The sequence below is a fragment of the Opisthocomus hoazin genome, chromosome 11, assembly GCF_030867145.1.
Source record: "Opisthocomus hoazin isolate bOpiHoa1 chromosome 11, bOpiHoa1.hap1, whole genome shotgun sequence".
Taxonomy (NCBI): domain Eukaryota; kingdom Metazoa; phylum Chordata; class Aves; order Opisthocomiformes; family Opisthocomidae; genus Opisthocomus; species Opisthocomus hoazin.
The window spans coordinates 23,689,510-23,710,893 of NC_134424.1; the positions used below are offsets into that span (position 1 = coordinate 23,689,510).

Below are 21,384 nucleotides of genomic sequence, written 5' to 3' on the forward strand. Positions count from 1 at the left end.
CTGAGGAGTTAGTAAGAAGGGAAGAATGTTCTGAGTATGACTCTCATTATTTCTAAAAATGTTTAGCCCTCAGTGAGAACACTCAAAGGGAAAAAAAAAAAAAAGACCTCTGTGTGTTTTGCTTTGTTCTGTGCGTGTTTTATCTTTTCTCCCCGAGGACTGATTTTTCCTCCTGTTTTTCCAAAATGGGTGCTTTGATTAGCATGCATTACGTCCTGCCAGTAAGAAACAGCTGAGAGGCAGAACTGCAACAATTCAACCAATAGTTGAATTTAAGCACCGATTTCAAATAGGGGCACAAGGATCCCCTTTATTGCCGTTAAAGGGAGTATAAACTTTACCAAATGTTGAAAGCAAATCTGGCTTTTGAAAGGCTGCACTAGGACCAGCAGTAACTGTGTGCAAGCGTCCCTGGCACCGTGAAAGAGCCATTACCTCATCCTCTGCCGCCAGCTCCTCCTGCCCTTAAACATTCTGGGCACACGTCTCCCTCCTGCTGCTACGTGCCAGGAATCGGTAACTGGTTTGCTCTAACAATGCCCGGGTGCATGCTCAGGATACAGCCAGTTATTAGAAAATGACCCTAAGAACAGAGGAATTTGACTGGGTGCACAGCTCCCAGACAACCATCTGACATGACTCTGGATGCCAGAATTTTAATTCCTTTCCCCTTGCCCCCACATCTCAAGTGACTAAATTTTGAGGGTGACAAATGTGACCACCTGCCTTTGCAGGCATACGGAGGACAGTTTGAATAGGGAGTCGGGAAGGCTGCGTAGGAGCCCTTGGAAGCAGAGTTAAGGAAAAGAGAAGGGGGCAGCGACTCTTCCCTCCTATTTAACAATTCACATCTATCTACTCAGTTGGAGTTTGGTGGATCTGTAGATAAAAAATCTGGAGATCTTTAAACGCTGTTTTTGCATTGCCAGTTTATAAGGTGGTTTACTTTTAAAGTAAACGTGGTTGTCAGTGTTTCTCGTTTGCAGTCGGCAGAGTTGCAGAAATGCAAGCTGAAGTGCTTCTGTTACGTGTAACTGGGGTGAGGGTGTCGAAAGAGAATTCAGGGCAGGGACACTAGAAAATGTTAAGACGGGGACTGTTCCTCAATGTAAAGGACATAGTCGTCTTCATGTCTCATTTCCTGACTACAGTTGCATAAACACGAAAGCAATACTCGGCCCTGGCAAATAGTTCTGAGAGAGCCGGCAGATTTTTCATGTATCTTGTCTCAGAGTGGAGTATATTTTGCTCTGCTGGCAGCTGCAAACTCTTTGCCCTACTCTGAGAAATGCAGGGATGCAGTGCGGTCAGAGGAGGTTGAGAAAATCCTCATAGAGTGTTTTGGTCCATTTATTTAACTAAAATATTTCCTCCTTTCTTGCTAGGAAGGAAGGAGCAGGGGTAAAAGAAAAAGCAGGCTGTCCACTGCCAAGAGAGGGAATAATGAGGAGCTACAAAATCTGCTATAGCGTGATGACTCAGGGTTGGTTTTACTAGCCAGGGCATGTCCAGCTACTGCATTGCAACTGCTTGGGGTGTGCCTGAGGATTCTCTTCACTGTGCTGACTGCTTTGCTCCTCAAGGCTGATGTTTTTCATACAGAAAAATCATATTTCCGAAATAGCTTTAAACTCTATTTTTCCTCCTTTATTACAATAACCTAGACTTTCTGCTTGGACCCTGTAGCTGCCTTTTATACACTTTTTACAGTTTTGTAATTGACTCTGATTCAGGCAATAATTTTCAGGCAAGCCTTAAACATTCAGTATCAGTGATAATGTTTAATTTCCTAGCACTTTACTAGGAAATGGTGACATAAAGAAACTGATTGATCAGACAGAAAGTAATGGTAGAAGTGTTCAGTTACCCAATTCTGTGAAAACAGATGTCTGCAGAGTTTCCTCGCTTTATTTTGCTCCCCCACCAAACGGAACTGGTCGCTGAGATCACTTCCTAGTAAATTCTTTTGTTAGTGACATGAGTATAAATTAACTTTCACTGGGTGGAGATTATTCCAGGTAATTTGGTGTAATTGCACATAAGCTGTCACCTTCACATGGTGGTAGGTTTTTGGTTTTGTCTCGAATAAACCTGAGAAGTACATTCAAAACTGAGAAGATGAACATATCATAATTTAATGGCGAGAAGTCTTCCCCACTGTGGGGGAAACTGTAGGGCTCCTGTTCAAATAATGTGAATAGCTATCTCCCCGTTTCCACAAGATGCAGAGAAGCTGACAGAAACGTGCTGTTTCTTGGCTTATTTTCCTGACCCAGAGACACTTTCTTGTAATTACCGGAAGATCCAGTTTACACCTAGTTTTAATTTCTCTTCGTTAAACAGTGTGTAACATGAGGTATACGCAGATCAGGCTTCCCAGTCAGTTTCTTTTAATTTTTTTCCTTGCAGTCCCTTTCTTGCGTTGCTGCGTAGTTGAATGAACTCTGGCAAGTTGGCACTAGTTTTGGTAGTATTTTAAGGATATTGGGTTTTTTTCTTCTTTCACAGAAGGTTTAAAATAAGCATAGTGATTCTCTCAGCTTTGTGGCAGCAGCAGTAGGATATTTAGCAAAAGCGAAGGAAGAAGTACAACCATAGAAACAAAATTTAGCTGCCTGCCAAACTAAGGAGAATGTTCAACTAGCTCATTATTGCCAACTTGGCTATTTAAAAATATTTAACTTCTTAAATGATTCTAAGAAAAGTCTTGGATTCCTGTTATTAAAAAAGCCATCCCTGGATTTTAATGTTAAACTAATGCTGCGTTTTGTGACAACTGTAAATACTTTAGAAATGGGATCTCCAGTATCAAAGGCAAGGAAGATTATTTTCTTTTAACAGAGAGCTGGCATCATAGCTGCATTAAATTCTCCACCCCCAACATGAAGAGATTTCTTTGGCAGCAGCGTGTTTGTGAACTGTTTCTGTTTGCAGTGTTGACAGTCTCTAAGCAATGTTTGTAGTTCTGGTTTGCTTGTTTTCTAGATTCTCTCAGCTCATGGTTTTTCAGTGTAGCACGTGAGTGTGTGCCTAAACGCAGACAAGAAACCAAAAAGCATAGATGTGCCTTCAGAAATACTGAAGTTGTTTCTAGATGTTTCACTGGCTTCTCGTTTTCAGTCAGGCTAGCTTTATCCCCCTGGTCCCAGACGGCTGGAAGAACAGTATGTTTGTGGTTATTTACATTGTGTGAATAAACCCTTAGTTTACCTCGAAAGATACTGTTGTCATTGCTGATATTGGAGTTCCAGACTTGGGCAAGCTGCTTTCCGTGCTCATATGTTTATCAATGCTTCCATTTTACAGCTCTGTTATTGTCTGAGCATCTAAAAGGAAATACAAAGATTTAATGTGGTTTTGGATGCTTGTAAGCTTTACATGTTTATTAGCAAGTCAGAAATAGGGAAGGCTTTATATACTTTTGTACTATGGTTTTGTTGAATATTTCTTTCTGAGGTAGTGCCTGCTAGTCTTTTCTCCTGTTGGCCAGCGTGGACATGGGCACTTCATCCACACCATGGCTTGGGTAGTACAACTGGTTGTGCAGCTACAGAGAGAGCTGGGCTGGGTTTACATACGTATATATATTTACGTGTATCAAAACAAATTAAAAAAAAACATCAAAAGAACCCCACAAACACAAACCAACACCAAACCTTTTCCTCCTAGTACAGTTTGTCAGGAAGTCCTAAACCAGCAGTAGGAACGAGAGCAGAGACTGGTGCCAGTGCTGGCCGTGCCGCTGACGTGCTCACCTAAGGACAGCCCGAACGCTCAGTGTGTTTGTTTCGCAGTGGGATGGCGGTAACAGCAAGTCTAGTAGGTAACAGTGCATGCTAAGGTAGTGCTCTTTCTCACCACCTAGAATCTGACTAAAAGCTTTTTCTCTACCAAAGTCACTTTTCAAATTCACTGCAATGCTTTTGCAAAAATAGTATTCCTTACAATTTGAAAGATAAATTTTGCGTATGCAGGTGATGCAAAGCCCTGTTTCCCAAGTACCACTAACCGTTGGAACCTGGTGTTACTCTTTGTACAACAAGATCATAAGGTGGTGTACTTCTAACCGTGTTTCCTTTTGTGGCTTAGGCAGCGGTCTGTGTGTCTTCCCGACTCCTGCACTGCCAACTGGGTTTGTGAGTGCAGTTGTTGACAACTTTGGGAAGTCAGTCAGCAGACGCTGGAACCTTCCCATTTCCAAGGGAGGAGCTGTTTCTGACCATGGCTTTCTTTAAATCTTTTAATGACCTGCTGTACATGAGTATTTCTCAAGCTTTAGCAGGTCTTGAGCACCTCTGAAAACAGAATTCGTGCAGAGGAAATGTCAAACCAGGGTCTGGAATTACATTATTTTGACAGTCCACATTTAATAATTTGTGGAGTTTTAGGGCAGGTTTTTATCATTGGCAATCCAGATTTTCTGCAACAGCTAGTTGGTGATTGTCTTTGCAGGCTAATGGTATTTGGGCCAAATTCTCACGTGGTGTAAGTAATTATAATAACATGTATCCTAAAGTTGTCTCTCAGTGGTTCCTCCGACCAGGTGAAAGTTCACAGAGACAAATAATGGCATATTCAGAATTATAGATGTCTGGATCACTGCTCTCCTTACTAATTTGCTCCCAACAATAGAAATATTAAGAATGCAGTGTTTTTCTAAAGATACTGTGCTTCTGATACACATGTAGGTTTTAGTCTAATGAAAAAAAATCCTTTTTTTCTCTTTTCTTTCTATAGATTCCTAGCTTGGATAAGGGACATTTCTTTCAGGAATGTACTAACTTTGATATTATTACCCTATTTATTGTTCTTCTTTTCTACCTCATGTACCAAAGGAGAGCTCGTTCTTAGGAGGGCCTCATACATCACTTATGTTAGCAAAACTCCGAAACGTACTAACTTTTTTGTGACTTTCAGATTCAACTTGCACAGCTGCTAAAGGGAAAAAAACACAACTCCTCAGCTTCACAATCTGTAAACCCCCAACAAACCACCACTCTAATGAGATCTACACAAATGTCAACAAGTTCTCTGAATGCTTTCAGTACTCCATGTAGAACTTGCTGAGTAAAGAAGTCACCTCCTTCTAGTTAGCATTACGCCCCGGAAGGAGAGACGTCATACTGACGAGAGGAAACAGCAGTGATATGCAGGGGTTTGCTATTCTCTTGGCTTTTGAGGGACGGGGGTGGGTTTTTGCTCTTTGATTTTTTTAAGTGTCGTCTGTGTGTGATTTTGTTGCACTCGTCATTCCCAGAATTAAAGATGTCAGCTTCCAAAAATTGCTGCAGGATCCAGCCTGCCTTCAGAAACGCAGAGAGACAGCATTTTTACTGTGTATGACCAGTACCCTCTAAGAAACGCACTTATTAAAATACAGTGTTTTAATCTGGTATTTTTAAGTTGGCATTGCTTTCTCCATCAATGTTTTTCCCCTAAAAGTTGCTTTAAACCATTCCCTGAAAGGTGCTTTAAACCATCCTCAAGCTCTTGCTGTTAATGAGTTTCTGACAAATTCCTTAGCCCTTTGTGCAACAGTCGAGAATCTTATGTCAATATGTTTTTGCACATCTTTTTGTGTTAGGGTGGTGTTTTTTTCCCTTCCTTTCAGTAGATTCCTTTTGATTTGTTTTGGTGTTTTGTTTTGTCATTTAGTTTGGTTTGTTTTTTTTTTTTTAAATAGAAGACATTTTTAAGTTTTATCTTGGAAGCAGTCTTGTAAATATGAGAAGTTCTGTAAATATGTATATAATCAGCTATGTAAGGTGGTAGCTTTAGAGGGTATATTTTGATATTGGTTAATGTATTCAAATCTGAAAATAAATGATCTGCTTATGCAGCTTCCATGATTGCTATTTATAGACTTCTCATCTTCCCTGTTATTGGTAGGGGTAATTAACAAGCCGTCACTGGGAATTTTCCTAATCACAAAAGACTCTTAGTTGTAAGTACAAAACAGCTTAAGTCTGAGTAGTCAGAAATGAGGACAACTTATGTCAGATGTCCTATCTCATGTTAAATCCATGACCCTTTCATGTCCCACTCCCTTCTGCATTCAGTCATTTTCCTTTAGGAAAATTAGAGTTTGGTGGCAAAGAAAGTTTGTGCAATTTAAGACAGCTGGTTGTGCCAGCAGTAGGGTCCCTGCTTGCTTGTGCTGTCTTTTAAAACCTGCCCGCCCAGAAACCCGGTCAGCTACCTGGTATTTTTTGCCTTTCGTTGGGAAGGGGGAAATGAGTTTCAGGTAGTTTGCTGATAGTCAACACCACAACCTACATGTCCTCTTCATGCATTTAAGAGGTAATTCCTTCATACTTAGTAATATTTAGAATTTGTGATGTTGGGGATTACTTAAATTTCCACGAACCTGTTTAGTTCTTTAATTTCTCTGAATTTGAAAAGAGGGAAAATACTGCTTGTGTTTAAAGACCGAGAGTGAAGGCACCTTTGTGTACGTTTTTCTCTTAACCTATTGTTAGATTCACTTTTTAAGTAAAATTCCATTGGAAGTACAACACTTCAGAACACTCTTATAAAGTCACAGTTTTCTATTAAGTACTTTTCCTGTGGCAGAAGATAATGTCAAACCGGGGGGGGGGGGGGGGGGGGGGCGAACCTACAACAGCAGTAGAACCCCTGAACCTCCCTTGCTTGCAAGTTGGATAAAAAAAAGGGGGAGGAGGGGGGGGAGATTGTTCTTCCAATAAGCTGTATGATAAAATTTAGTTCATATTAAATTCAATTACTTGGTCAAGAGTGTTGAATGAATTCAAGGTTTCAGATCATCAAAAATAGAAATATGAAGAAACTTTATTGGCAAGCTAGACTTTCAGAACAGAAACCGTCCTTTAGAATATACTCTGTTGTAGACTGTCATCGCTTGGGGTGAGGTACCAGAAGACCACCTGAAGCTATAGGTTCTGTCATTAAGAACAATTATCATACTAATGCTTGCTCTAAGAAGTCCGTTATCCCTATGGCAGTGACAACTGTCAGAACCTTCAAAGATCAAAGTAACGTTATGGAAGGTTACAGTTCTCACCTCAAGACCTAGTAGAAATTCTCTAGAGAAGCCCTTTAATTGTTGCGTTCTTTACTTGTAGCTGTAGCTCTGTATGGGCTTAGTCTTGGCTGTTGGCTGGGGTCAGCCCACAAGCGGCTCTTCTGCTGAGGTCAGTCAGATTCTCGAGGTTGACAGTTGTTGCTCTAGAACAGAACAACAAAGTTAACAGTTTTTAGAGGACAGATTTCAAAATAATATGACACAATTTTGTTGATCTCTAGTTGGCAAATTCAGTGGAGGCCGCCATGAATTAGAAAGAAATAAAGTTTCTTCACTCTGGAAATGCCTCCTACAGGCTTGTGATTCTGAAGTTTATGCCACTGCTACCACCATTTGATTTATCAAGTAGGCAAAAAGTAGTCTTCATTCTCACAGTTGAGAGTTTTCAGGTACTATTTTCATGTTATTACAGTTCATAGTTTGCATTGCTTCCATGTTACAACTTCTGTAACAAATTGGACTGCTTCCAGATCACTCTAGACTACAAAACTTCCTGACACTTCACTTCAGCATGAAGAAGGTATTGACGGGAGAAGAGCTTTTGGCTTCCAACATATTGCTAAATGGATTTTGAAGTCTGATTTGGAGCTTTACCTAGCCTGGTTTGAAGTGTATCTGAATGAACTGATTTCACATTGCTGAACCAGAAGCAGAGCTTCCTCCCCCGACTTGTGTAAAATGACACAAGGGCGTAGGAGCTGATGCAAAATAAATCATGTGTCACCTTTGTGATGATTTTAAATGTGTTCAGGCTTATGGGGGTGGTTAAGAATTCAAGTTGTGGTTTAGTGCAATACGTAACGATTCAGCATTTTCTGTATCTCAGGAAAAGGTGATCTTTGGATCAAGTTGTGCTTTTTAATAGCTTTCTTTGTTTTCTGTTTTGACAATTGCTGGAAAGGAACTCTCCTGGGTTTGCATCACTCTGAATTTTGTGGACAAATGTAGCTCACTGAGAAGGGGAGTGGAGAAGATTATTCCTGCTTTTGTTGGATGCTGTCAATGTAATTCAGAAAGATTAACAGTTCTGAAATACAATTGAAAAGCATTTGAACGTAGCAGTTACATGGCTTACAAGAAAAAGAGTGTTTTTTGAGAAAGGAGATTCGTTTTACGAGATTGTATTTAGAAGATGACCGTATATGTAATCTTATTTCAGTTGAAAAGAGCTACAAAGCCTGACGCAAGAAACTGAGATTTGGAACTCCCTTTTGATTAAATTATATATATTCTTCTGATCTATCTAACTCTTAATAGGGTATTAAGTGCATAATAGTGTAATGTAAAAGAGTAGGAGACCTGGATGGTGATGTATTTAGTAATGTTATTTGCAATGAAAAACCCTGAGGAAGGGTTAGGGTTGTATGATCAGCCTTGTATGAAAATAGTACAGTCACCTTATCCTTTGAAATTGATTTTGCTTAGCCTTAAAGGAAATATCTTTCAGGTCATCCAGCATGCTGCAAATCATTCACTCTTACAGGTGGGCGTTGTATTATAATTCCTTACAAAAGAAAGATGATGGTGAAATTACTGATTCTGTAAAGATATCCCTTTAATATCTTTAAAACAAATTATGGTTGTCTGTTGTGTCACACTGCTGGAAGACACGGGCCACAATATGTGCAGTGAGAGGAATTGTACATCACTTTAAAATATAAGCAGCTTTTGCCTTTATAAGCAGTAGATTTTATTGCCAGAAATCAATTCCATCCCCAACACATGCTTTGTAATATGTTAAAATGTGTGGCTTTGGCTTGCTTTGTTTGGAGATCTGAAACTGGTTACAGCTAAATCGGCCAGTGAAGTATAAAGAGATGTAAAATACTCCAGAAATTATGAAGGTATTTGTCTGAGGGAAGGAAATCTGGGGCAATGGGTGTGTTAAAGGACAGGAGGAAAATAAATATAAATTACATGGGAGCGTCACTATTTTTAATTGCTTCTTTTTGCATGACTGACTTTATTTTTTCCCCCCTTATTTTTTTGTATTCTCAACTTGCAAGTTGTACCCCTTCAGATGTTTTTGTTCAGTAAGTTTACCTTTTGACAGCAGTGGGGTTGGAGGTCAGGGGTGTTCTTTGTTTCTTGTTTTTCTCTGGCAGCTTTTTATTTCAGTTTCTGGAAGGTACCTCTCTCCCAGCAACAGGGGCATTTAGTAGCTGATGTTGGGCTCATCTTTTGCGTTGACAAGTGTTTTGACTTTCATGCCTGAAGCGGCTTGCATATAAAGCTTCTCTTTGGAAGGGTTATGGAGCAGGGAAATGTGTAACAACATGCAAAGATGTGTTTCAAAGGTGGTAAGCTATTAACAGTGAACAGTATATTCTACAGCACGGTTACATCTATCTTGCAACTATTCTAGCCCATGCCGGGAATATGTTAGTCAAAAGTGGTTGGCAAAGTTGTAAAGTTTTGCGTCAGATGCCTTCAGGTCCAATGGAAGAAAATTAAGTTTTGCATTCTCATTTCTCCTCAGAAAACCTGAGAAAGGAGTCCAGTACCTAATTGAGCGAGGCTTTGTGCCAGATACTCCAGTTGGTGTTGCCCACTTTCTCCTGCAAAGGAAAGGTCTCAGCAGACAGATGATTGGAGAATTTCTGGGAAATCGACAAAAACAGTTCAACCGGGATGTGTTAGAGTGAGTATTGGGGGGGGGGGGGGGGGGGAGGTAAGTGTATTTTAATGTTCAAGTAAGACACTTCATCAAGCCAGAGGTAATAATGGTCTCTGAATGTTTTGTGCTTGTCTCTGGATCTTGTTCTGAAGGAGGGGGAAAGCAGAGTCAACGGGTTAAGAAAGAAAACATGCGCATAAGCATATATTTATTTCTTTGCTTTCCTTACTGTTTCTGTTGTTGGTCCAGCAAGATACTTACAAGGATTTGTAGTCCCTGTAATCGTGTACATTTACTCAAAATTTATGTTCCAATTTCATTGGTGTTAGAGTATGTTATTTCAACGTCTTTTTCTTTCCTCAGGCTCTCTAATAATTTACTGAATGAAACAAAATAATGTTATATGCAACATAAGGCTTCATCAGTAACAGAACATGAAAATCATTATTACAGCCAAATGGCTCAGATGTTAGATAAACAGGGACTTCAGCATGTGCAGGCATATGCTGACAAGATCTATACAAACTGTTCATTTCCAAAAGATTAGATAGACAAGAACTGTTTTAAAAAACAAAGAAATTAAAAGCAGAAAGTTGGACTTTTAGGAGCTTGGTCATGAATTTCTAAACCTTATATGCAGAGCAGGTGAAATAGGAAGTTGCTTTATTTTAATAGAGGATTCATTTAAAACACATATTTAGGGGCTTTTTTTTTAGTATCTGATATACTGAGCTATAAACGTGAATACATCTTAGTCCAATTTTGTTCAAGGAGTTGTATAAAAAAAATTTAGATAGATGTTTAATGAAACTGCTGAGAATTAAAGCAAAAAACCCCACATCTTGCCAATTAAGGAAGATCAGGAAAAATTCTGACCACAGGTTTTAACCAGAGCATAAAGAAAGCTGTGCTGAAATTTGCATTAGTCTATAGATGCAGTCTTTCCTGGGGACTGAATGTTGATACAGAATACTGATACCATAATATTGATACATCACAAAACTGTTAAGGTTGTGGTATCATGATACAAAGTCTCTGCCAATGCCTTATATTTTCTTTGCATATCTCTTACACTGCTCTCACTGGCTTCATACTGCAAAGGTGTTGGTCTCTACGTTGGTCTGCGTTCTCTACAGTCATCCTGATGCTGTCAGAACTTAGGTACCTCAAATTGCAAGCTTGAACACTGTATTAATACAGCTAATGGCACAGTTACATATGCCATAGACCTTTTTCAGAGGTCTTCTCTTTCTTTCCTGTGCCTTGTTAAAGGCTGCCTCCTTACAGTACAATACCCAGGAGAAAGCAACGGAAGAGCCTCTGTACCAAAGCATGTAGCCAGCCCCGCAATACAGAGCAATAGAGCAGGGCTTGATTTTGATGCAGTGCCTATTCAGCATCAGCTACTTGCAGCAGTCGTCTGGATTTTGCAGTTATGAGTCAGACTAGGGTGAAGACTTTCCAAAGAGTGTATATTTTCTACTTTTTTCAAAGAAAAAAGTACAGGTCCAGGATGAGATGATTTATAATCTGAGATGATGGTTTTTGTGATCTTGAACAAATCATTTGCCCTCAGAGTCTCAAACAGCCTAGCATGATATGGGCATGCAGAAGTGTGTCTCTGCTAACCCAAGATGCTGTATCTGTGATGAGGTGAATTTGTAAGAGTAAGGTCATAATCACCTACCTACAACCCCACAACAATCCTTTTATTGAAATGAATCTATTCTTAAATAAGCTGCTTCAAGTGCGCTTTGGGGTGAGAAGCACACTGTAAGCGCTGCAGTTCTCTTGATAGTGTTCTGAACCTTGCCTGCAAATAGGAACAAGGTATTTTCTCTTAAAAAGAGACAATAGAATAGCATTTCATCTTAAATATCACATTTACAGATTGGAGGTAGATTTTGTTGAATTTGTAAGAACTCCAGGTTGTTACATAGATAAGATATTTTAACAGATGATCCTTTTTCCGCTACACAATTTAATTTCAAGTGCCCTGCTTTGATTTGTGTTCAGGTTTCCCGGATCCTGTGATTTAGGGTGTTTTAACTGTTCGAAATCTTCTTTTCACTGGAGCTTAGAAAATATTCGAGAGCAGCCTAAATTTTTAACGAAGAGCTGTACTCTGGGCCTACTGTAGTTGCTACCCGCTGGTAGCTCAAGTATAAAAGCATTGTTTGAGTGGTGTGGGGCTGGCATGGCTGGCATTGATGTTGCCCTGGACAACATTTGGGGCATGTCAGACACGCTTCCCGAAGCACTGCTGTCCTGCAGTGAGCCTCAGCTTGCTCTCTCTGCCTGGCCCAGGAGTGCTTCATGTAACAGAGTTGTAGCTGAGGATCTGACCTTCTACTCCGTCTTGACTTTGCATTAGAAAACAAAAGTACAGTCACTCAAAGAAAGAATAAAATAAAACTATCATAAAGAACAACGTTAAAAGTGAGAGGGAAAGCATGACATTCTCTCGCTCTGTACGGGACTCCATCATTCCAGTCCATAAGGTACACAGTTACGTGCAAGAGTACAGGCAAGTAGTACAGTAGAGAAGCAAGGTGGTTGTAGCTACACTGACCCAGCAAATGGTATGTTCCACTCTTCTTGCCTAAATTTGGTGGAGAGGTGGTAAGCAGGCGATAGTTCCCTGGAAGAAGTTTCAACTGTCTGCATACCTAGAAGTGGTGAAGCCGAGCTGCTTCTTGCTTTTACCTGCCTGGGACATGTAACTGTGAAGATGTGGTTGTTCAGCACGGGCTCACTCACCCGGAGTACGGATGCACTCAAGTTCTCCTGAAGCAACCAAAGTCCGTTTAATCATGTTCTCTTTGTCATTTTGATCATGATATTATTATCAAGGATTATCATTTTGTTATCTATTGTTAACAAAACATAAACAAGTGTGTCTGATCTTACTTAGCTTTATGTTTTCATTTGCTTTAATTACCTAGAGAAGATAAGTGGTTTCCTTTTTTTCATTACATAGCCAACTAGAAAATTTTTGTTTATTGTTTTGAAATATTTACAGAAAAGTACCGGTTGCAGTTAAGAACATTGACCATGGTGGTATATCTGCTGTCTCCATAGTTCACATAAAAGATTGTTTAAGAACACCACCCCCCAACCCCCCCCATTATGTTGCTGGCCAGCATGTTTCTGGAGGTCCTTAATTGCTCTAATTACTTCATTTTCACTCCAGCTTGTCTGCACATGTGCTTTACACCTTTGAAGGAGAAAAGAGCTTTTGGAAGTGTTACAGAACTTGCAATAGGTGGGAAGACTGTGAACATTATTGCAGAACTGATAATAGGTTTTTAGGTGTGGATTAGAAAGGGCGTGAGAAACGCCAGGCCTTTTTGTTTGTTTCCTTGCGCTTCTGCATAAAGGGAAAAACATTAAGGCAAAGTGAATGTATTGCTTTGGTATTCATCTGTGTTAGTTACATTCTTGTACTACCTAGAAGAAAAATGTGAGCTACTCTAATTTATCATTGTATAGCTATATATTTAAAAGAAGGCTTTTAAAACTGGATTTTTCTTTCTTTCTGTGGTTTCTGCATTACAGTGCTCTTATGTGCAGTGATTCATGTCTGATTATTTAAAAACTAAAAGCTGAGTTTAAGGAAAGGAATTTTATAAGCTTCTGATTTTAAATTAGTCTTTAAACGAAGCATTAGAATGACAGAGTTCACATGGTTGATTATATTAAACTGGTTCCTTTTTTATTTTTTCTCAACACTCTATTTTCAGAGCAAGAAAGTAACTATTTCTTCATAAACATTAACTGAAAGACACAGCAAATGATGGGAAGAGAAGAATTACAGTAATAGTAAGAGAGTATCCAAACAAGGTTATTTTTTTTTCTCCATGTGTAAGAACATTCCTAGACACAGAGACATTTGGTACAGATTACTGTGCTTGCTGCAGGCTGTTTGAGATCTGATATTTTGAGCAGTATAAACTATTTATTATTATTATAGGCATTGTAATAATTGATTGGCCTGGAAGCACAAAACCAATAATTATTTTTGGCAATGGTATGTCACTTACATTGGTCAGACATTTGTCATTCCAGCAGCTCTTCTGTTAAAAAAAATAAGCACATGCTTACATGTGCATATTCTCATTGATCCGTTATTTGCAATCCTTCCTTCACAGCTCACCTACAGTTATTGCAGTTGCTGCCGAATGTTTCAAAAAAGTCCATGAATCTCTACAAGAGTTGGAAAATGGAAAGGTTTTTTTGGTCTCGAGATCTTACCTTTGGTACTGTGTTGTTAGAAATTAAAAGACACAATGGCAATATGTTTTTATCCTAGCTGTGTTGTGGATGAGATGGACTTCTCAACAATGGAACTGGATGAAGCACTCAGGAAATTTCAGGCTCATATCCGTGTTCAAGGAGAAGCCCAGAAAGTAGAACGACTCATTGAAGCTTTTAGGTATGATGCTGAAATGTATTGCTCAGTCACCTGAAACCTGCTGTTGTCTAGCGATCAAACTGGAGAGCTGGGGAAGTTGAGTATATCTAAGTTACTTCCCTGCTTACTTGCAGTGTCTGTGTGAGCTACATACAGTTTCAAATATAGTACAGTTTGTGGTGCTTTTGCCAAGTATGAAATAGGATGTTTTATTTGCTGGTGCCGTTCACGTATGTCATTTGTGTTAACATAGCGAGATTTCTTAACTAAAAATTCTTTCTGGCATCAGCTGAAAAGATATTCAAGGATTTTTTTTAATGTCTCTAACAATGTATTTGGATATAATAGTTTATATGAGTGGAATTATAAGACCATTTACATTTTAGAGTATACATGCTGTCAACCTGTCATTAAGCATTTCAACAATAGTGGAATAAAGAGCATTAACTTATTAATACTAACACAAGCATACTTTATCCAGGGCAGGATGAGATGTAAATCATCATGTGGCAGCACGCTAAAATCAATGCTGTATTCTTACGTGGTGTTGATGGTTATTCCTCACTGAAAAAAATGAAATACTGAAGCTGTTGTAGCTCAGAATCTGTACTAAGAAATGAAGTTACAGTGGTAGTAGAATACAAAAGCCTTCCACATTCTAGGATTGGCTTATGAAAATACGTGAACAGAAAGCTAAATATATGTATGGAACGCAAATAATAGCTTGCTCAGCATCTGGAATGTAGCAGCTGGTTTATTTGGTAGAATTAGAATAGTAATTCATAGCTCTGACAGCTTCCCCTCTTTGCTTTTTTACAGCCAACGATACTGTATCTGCAATCCAGGTGTTGTGAGACAATTTAGAAATCCTGATACCATCTTCATTCTAGCTTTTGCCATCATACTGTTAAACACAGATATGTACAGCCCAAATGTGAAACCAGAACGCAAAATGAAGCTAGAAGATTTTGTGAAGAATCTAAGGGGTAAGCAAGCTCTCACGATGAAGGTCATGAAAGCTTTTCCCTGTAACTGTCAGTGGAGGGACACCATGTATCTTCTGGGAAAAAGGCAAAACACAGGGCGCTTCATTCTGATTTCACCGGACTTAAAACTACTGTCATTTTTAAAGGCTTTAGTTATTTCTGGAATAATAAAACAGAACTAAGTATATAGTATTTTGTCATTTTTATCTTGTCTTTCTTGACTGGATGTATTGTCATGTGTTTTTATTCCCATATGTGTATATATATTACGGAACAGAAATCACTATGCCATGGTGAGAACTTTTGGAAATAAACTAAAGATTTAAATTCTTGGTGGGGGGGAAAAAGAATCCCAACTCCAGAACCTTCCAGAAAGGTACACGGTAAATAGCACAGAAATTTCATTTTGATTTCTTCATTGGTATATTTTGTGATCAAGAAACTATTTGCCAGGCTATGGCACACCCAAGACTGGAATTAGATTGCCAAAAAAATACAGAGTTTTTTCAAATCTGTATCTGAGATCTTTCTATCCTGTTTTTTTCTGGTGAAAAAGAACCGATTTTTATGAAGCATCAGCTGCCAGCGTTCAGCTCTGCCCAAAAGGCAGTAGTCACTGAGGAGGAAGATTGTGCGTGAGGGGATGATACCTCCTGTTCTTCCTGGGCACTCAAGGAAGAACGGATCAGACAGCATTTACCTTTTAGCACAGAAGAGCTCTCAGATGTTAGAGGAATAAAATGAGGCAGAAGTCCCCATCCCTTTTTTCCCTTTACGATAGTCTGTGTCTGCAGGGAAAAAGCAGCTTTTACTATAGTTCCATTACTGTGTGTTTGTGCAAAGGCCAGGAAAATTGCCTGCTCAGTCATTGCAACCCTCTCCTCCTCCTCCCTCTGCTTTTAAGCACAGAATCAGCACAACTTGGTGCGCGGTCTCTCTTCTTTTGGCAACGCTGGATGCAGCAGAATAGGCCTGCTGCTGCAGGCACCAGCAAGTACTGATGTATAGTTTAACAGCCATTTTCTCAGTTATAGCTAAAAGTGGGTTGAATGGCAGAAAGACAGAATCAAGTTGCTTAACATAGAAAAATATACTGGTATTTCTCAGACACATGGCAGTTTGTATTCATGTGCGCATGTGGTACTTCCATTTCAGTACTGGCAAAAACAAAATACTTGTGGTGTTCTGGAATTTCAGATCTTGAAAATTAAAGTCCTATTTGGTGATTTTATTCCCTTAGATTTTTATAAGACAGCAGTGAGCCTTAAAAAAGGTCTGATATTGATTTCTTAGCATAATACTACAGTTATATTTGGTTTATTAAATACAGTACATTCTCTCTGAGCTCCAGCCCGAATGCCAGCAATTTCTTTTTATCGTAGGCATTTTTATTACAGGCTACCTCTCCTGTAACTTGAAATGGCTGGATCGCAGAGGGTGGTCTGTGGAAGACTTGCTGGTGTGGAATAGAACAGAGGTGGTTTTTCTTGCTCGTAGTTGCAAAGAAACTGTATTTTATCACAGTATTTTTTTATGTGAGCAGTTGTTCCACTGGCTGACAAAATATCCCATTTTGGCTTCTGAATGGAAGATAAGAGTTTATTGCTTTAAAACCTGTCCCCAGGAAATCCAGCTTTAAGTCACTTATTGAAATTGGACTCCTTCCACTGCTATTAAAAATTCAGGATCAAGCATTCGAGACACTGTGACATTTGTTAGAATACTGACACACAGTGCTAAAAAATAATACTGTAACTAGGCGATTTTGTTCATTTGTTTTTCCAGAGTAAATTAACTGGTTTTGAAATCATACAGGAAATATTGATTGAATTAATTTTACTGGATGTTCATAAGGTCCTCTTGCAGGAAATTGTTTATGAACAGTGTTGAGTAATATTGGGACAGAGGCAAAATGGAATGGTTGTTCTGCTTCCTCCAAGCGGTATACTCCTAGGAGGAGGTCACATGGAGATTATAGTGTCTAAGGCGTTAACTCATTGGAGCTTTGATACCAAGCAGAAGAAATTTAAGGGAGAAAAAAAAGAAGAATTTACATAGGAAATTAACCATTTTATGGCTTAGTTTTAGATTAGAGTTTTAAAACAAAAAAACAAAGCTGTGTAATTTCCATCAATGTCTCGGCATGCTGGGGGCAGCAAGCTTTTGGACAAAAACCAGAGCTTCAGTAAGGAGTAATATAACTTCTGCTGCTTTGGTAAGGTAGGTGCATAGGAGATGTTAGGTGACAGAGTACTGGCAGCTATAAAACAAAGCAGCATAAACAAGTACATCAGCAGTCTCAGACAACATGGGCATTACCATCTGCAGAGGGAATGAAGGTTGCTCTTGTCTTTGTCCTCTCCCTGCTGAGAAGCCTGCATTGCTGAGGAAGAACAGTGGGGTTTAGATCATTCAGATCCAGACTGATAATAAAACTGTTGCCTTCTGCAGGTGTGGATGATGGTGAGGATATCCCACGAGAAATGCTGATTGGGATTTATGAGCGAATCCGCAAACGGGAACTGAAGACGAATGAGGATCATGTATCCCAAGTCCAGAAGGTTGAAAAACTCATAGTAGGAAAGAAACCGGTAAGTTCACTCTGCACTGCCTGTCAGTTACTAGGGAGATGTAGGGCAATGTACAGTATAGAACAGCACCAAAGTGTCTTGCTTAGAAGTATAAATTGGTTGATAAATGACAAAAGGCAGAAACCGTCAAAATAACAATTTGGTGTAAGGTTGGGATAATTCTGGAGTATTCACAGTGCAGATGATTTTTGTTGCAGTGTGGTATTCGTGAGCGATGATGTTATGAGTCTTAAACTCTTTTCTCGATGTGAAGCTTTACAATTCGGAAATTGCACTGAAATATCTGGATTTTAGGCAGTTGTCATGTTTTTTTTCAAGAGAATTGAAGTGTTGTGTTAAAATGATGTTGTAGAGAATCATATTTCAACATTTAGTCTATCAGTTATGGCTCCATAATTTACAAGAGTAACAGAGAGCAACGGTGCACGTCAGCATCTTTCTCAGCTTTGTAGCTAGCTCTCTGAGCTGGTGTTTGTAAGGGGAGATTGTGTCATTTTGTCTCAGAACTTACCTGGAAATCAGGTCCCAGCAGTTCTAATGCTGGGTTTGAGCATTCCAAAGATAACTCTTGCTTTGTTGTGGAAAACATCCTGAAATACTTTGCTATAAATTAATCTGCAAAGCATCTCTTGGAAAAGGAGAGAGAAAAGGAAGGCTACGGCATTTTCTCCTTTGTTGTAGAAGCTGAGTGAACACAGAGCTATTAAGACCAGTATTTCACATGCTAACAGTGGTATCTAGTGTGGAGAGGGACAATGGATATTCGGCCTTCCTGAATTCAAGTCCTAGAGTCATCTTTGGAAAATCTTGTGTTAGTAGTCACAAAGGAAGCCCAGAACAAAGCCAAAAAAAGAGTAGACTTGCATGTTTTTAAGTCCTGCATCAGTTTTTTATCAACTCTGGGGAGCTTTACTGCATCAGGGACTGATGGGTTGGGACATTTTTTTATTAAGAGGAGGAGCACGGATCTCAAGATTCTCCCTATTACTTCTAAAGAGCTTTGAATTGTAATCTCTTCTCAGAGAAGCCTCCACATGGGGAGAGGGGGAAGGCAATGAGGGATCACTAAAGAAAAAATCAAATCTAAGTCACTTCTGTTTCCCAGTAAGGAAATATTGAGGAGATCTCTCGGAAGAAGCAGAGGAGAGAGAAAGCAAAACTTTCATAACAAAAGCTTTTACATAGTTTTGAGGAGAAAGGAAATAAATATTCTAAAGTCAGTATTTGATAGTCACTTCTGCTTTCATACAAAACTTATTTCCCGTAATTGTTTGGGGATTTAGGTTTATATATAGGCTTCTGTGGGAGATGGGGTTTTTTATGGTTCTTTTTTTATTCAGGCATGTGGCAATCCAAACCCTAAAACTAATCCTGACCTAGTAAATTAAATGGGATTGAGAAAACAATGCCTTCAATGGAGTTCTAGGTTCAAGGATTCTTCTGCTGAGTGACTTTTTATCTGTGTGAAAGAAAATTTAGGAAACCAACAACAGTCTTTATTGATAGAAATATTTGTTTTTACTTTATAGGCATTTAGTTATAGTAAAACCATGAAGTATTTACTTGCTATGATACAGTACTGTGTTTCTCTGAAGTTTAATGAACTTGTATATGTCTTTCTACTTTAGATTGGATCTCTGCATCATGGACTTGGTTGTGTAGGTATTTCTCTCATACTCCTTCAAAACTTATAGTCGTTTTAACTGGCATTTTCTTAAACTGGCAATAGTGCATTCTATTACATTTTAACTTTTAAAAAAATTTGGCTTCTTTCAAGCAAAATTTTCCTACTGTTGTAGTAATAACTCTCCAAAGTATAAAGATTTTCTTAAAAATATATTTACCTGAGACTGCTCAATTTATTTGCAAGAGTTTTCTGGATTTTCTTTTACTACACTTTTTATGCATTTCAAATGCTAGTATCACCGTAGAAATTAGACAGCCCGTAAAGAATAAACAACTAAGTAAAATTACGGTTGCACTTCACCGTTCCACCTGGATCCTGGTGTGTTCATTATTTCTGGTCCATTTCAGTACTGAATGATACTCTAGAAATATATTGCCAGTTAATTTAACAGTTCTCTTCTGAAATGTAGATGAACATATGAAATACTGATTCCAGATTTAAGTTACAGGCATATTCAATAATAATCCTAAAACTATTCTTCTAAGGCAGTGTTCCACTTACTTTAATGTCATGATAATGTTATTGCTATTAGTTTTGAACAAAGAAACCACTTCACAACAGAGGAGTGCACGTAGTGCTCTGAAATCTGATTTACTTCTACAAATTTGATCATGATGATTTTTTTTTTTTCCTCAGTTATAATTGCACTGTGCATTAGCATCTTCACTCAGGGCAATTCAGAGAAGGAACTTTAAAATTTGGGGTTTTTTGATCTTCTTTTTCTTGCTTTTTCTGTTGAAACAATTAAAACCATGCAAAGCTAGCTTCATATTCCAAAGTGAAATACCTATCATTGTTCCATGGATGCATGTCTGGCAGTACCGTTGGACTGTACAAACAAACGGAAAGATGTGACCTTTATGAAATATGGAAGAAGGGAATCTTACTGGATCATCTGTTGCTATGAGTGAAAGCACTGTCTATAGTTAAATTCCAATACCACAGCTCGCTGTGGTTGTTTCCAAGTTCATAGGCTCAGTGACTGCCCTTGGGTTTTGTTATCTTGCTGTAGCACATCTCAGACTGCCATGTGCTGGGGAAACTAAGTCTGGAGGTAGGAGAGAATGAGACCATGAAACATTTATTCCTGCCTCTTTTCACTGAGAACCTGTGTAAGCTGTTCAGTTACCAGAATAGCCTGAAAATAGAAACCATTGATTCTCCAGCATTCCTCACCACAGTGGCTCCTTTAGAACATGTCAGACTTTTTCTTAAATGTGTTCTTCTTGCAAGTTCAGGGAGGATAATTAAGCTAATGCCCCTCCTGCTCATGTAGAGGAAGAAGAAGAGGGTGGTGAGGCCCTGGCCCCGGCTGCCCAGAGAAGCTGTGGCTGCCCCCTCCCTGGCAGGGCAGGGCTCTGAGCACCCTGGGCGGGTGGGATGGGTCGCTGCTCATGGCAGGGGGTTGGAACTGGATGAGCTATAAGATCCCTTCCAACCCAAACCACTCTATGACTTGAACAGTGTGTTTTTCTTTGCCTAGTGAATCTCCTAATTCCCATGCAGAATCATGAATTATAAAGAAATATAATATATAAATGAAATATATGTCTAGTTACAAAGAATATTCTCTGCTTCTATTTTTTAAAGTTTAAAGGACTTCTACTAATATTGTTGACAAGATATCATCATTTGCATTTGAGAGAAATGAAGTCTCACTAGGTTGAAAACAGCAGATTCAGAGATAACTTCAGCAGACATTTCAAATAAGAAAATGGGAAATTATTCTTGGTTTTCTTGCCGGCATGAGAAAATAAGCCAGACTGAAAATGCATTTACTTTTTCCTGATGTCACCATTTCCTTGGTAGTGGGGAATGAACAAATTGGATTAACTCAGTGGCTGACAAAACGTGGTCTGCAACGTCAGTGTATTCATCTCACAAAAGCTAAAGTTGCTTTGCGTCCTTCTTCTAATAAAGATATGTAAAAATGCTCAGGAAAGCAAACATGCTTTGCTTTGAGCTCCCACTTGATTAATCCTAAGTTCTTTCAAGGTTTTATCATTTCACAAAGTAAAACTCCGCC

The 21,384-nt window shown here is 39.0% G+C and overlaps 1 protein-coding gene across 7 annotated transcripts in view; it reads left to right on the forward strand.

Moving 5' to 3' along the window:
* The window catches only part of IQSEC1 (IQ motif and Sec7 domain ArfGEF 1), a 388,154-nt gene that overhangs the window by 340,743 nt on the left and 26,027 nt on the right, over nt 1-21,384 (forward strand). For all 7 annotated transcript variants that reach the window (XM_075432772.1, XM_075432773.1, XM_075432766.1 and 4 more), the window contains 5 exons: nt 9,543-9,704; nt 13,993-14,115; nt 14,914-15,080; nt 17,532-17,671; nt 19,300-19,329. In XM_075432772.1, the coding sequence (XP_075288887.1) occupies nt 9,543-9,704; nt 13,993-14,115; nt 14,914-15,080; nt 17,532-17,671; nt 19,300-19,329 (622 nt within the window). The remainder of the gene's footprint in view (nt 1-9,542; nt 9,705-13,992; nt 14,116-14,913; nt 15,081-17,531; nt 17,672-19,299; nt 19,330-21,384) is intronic.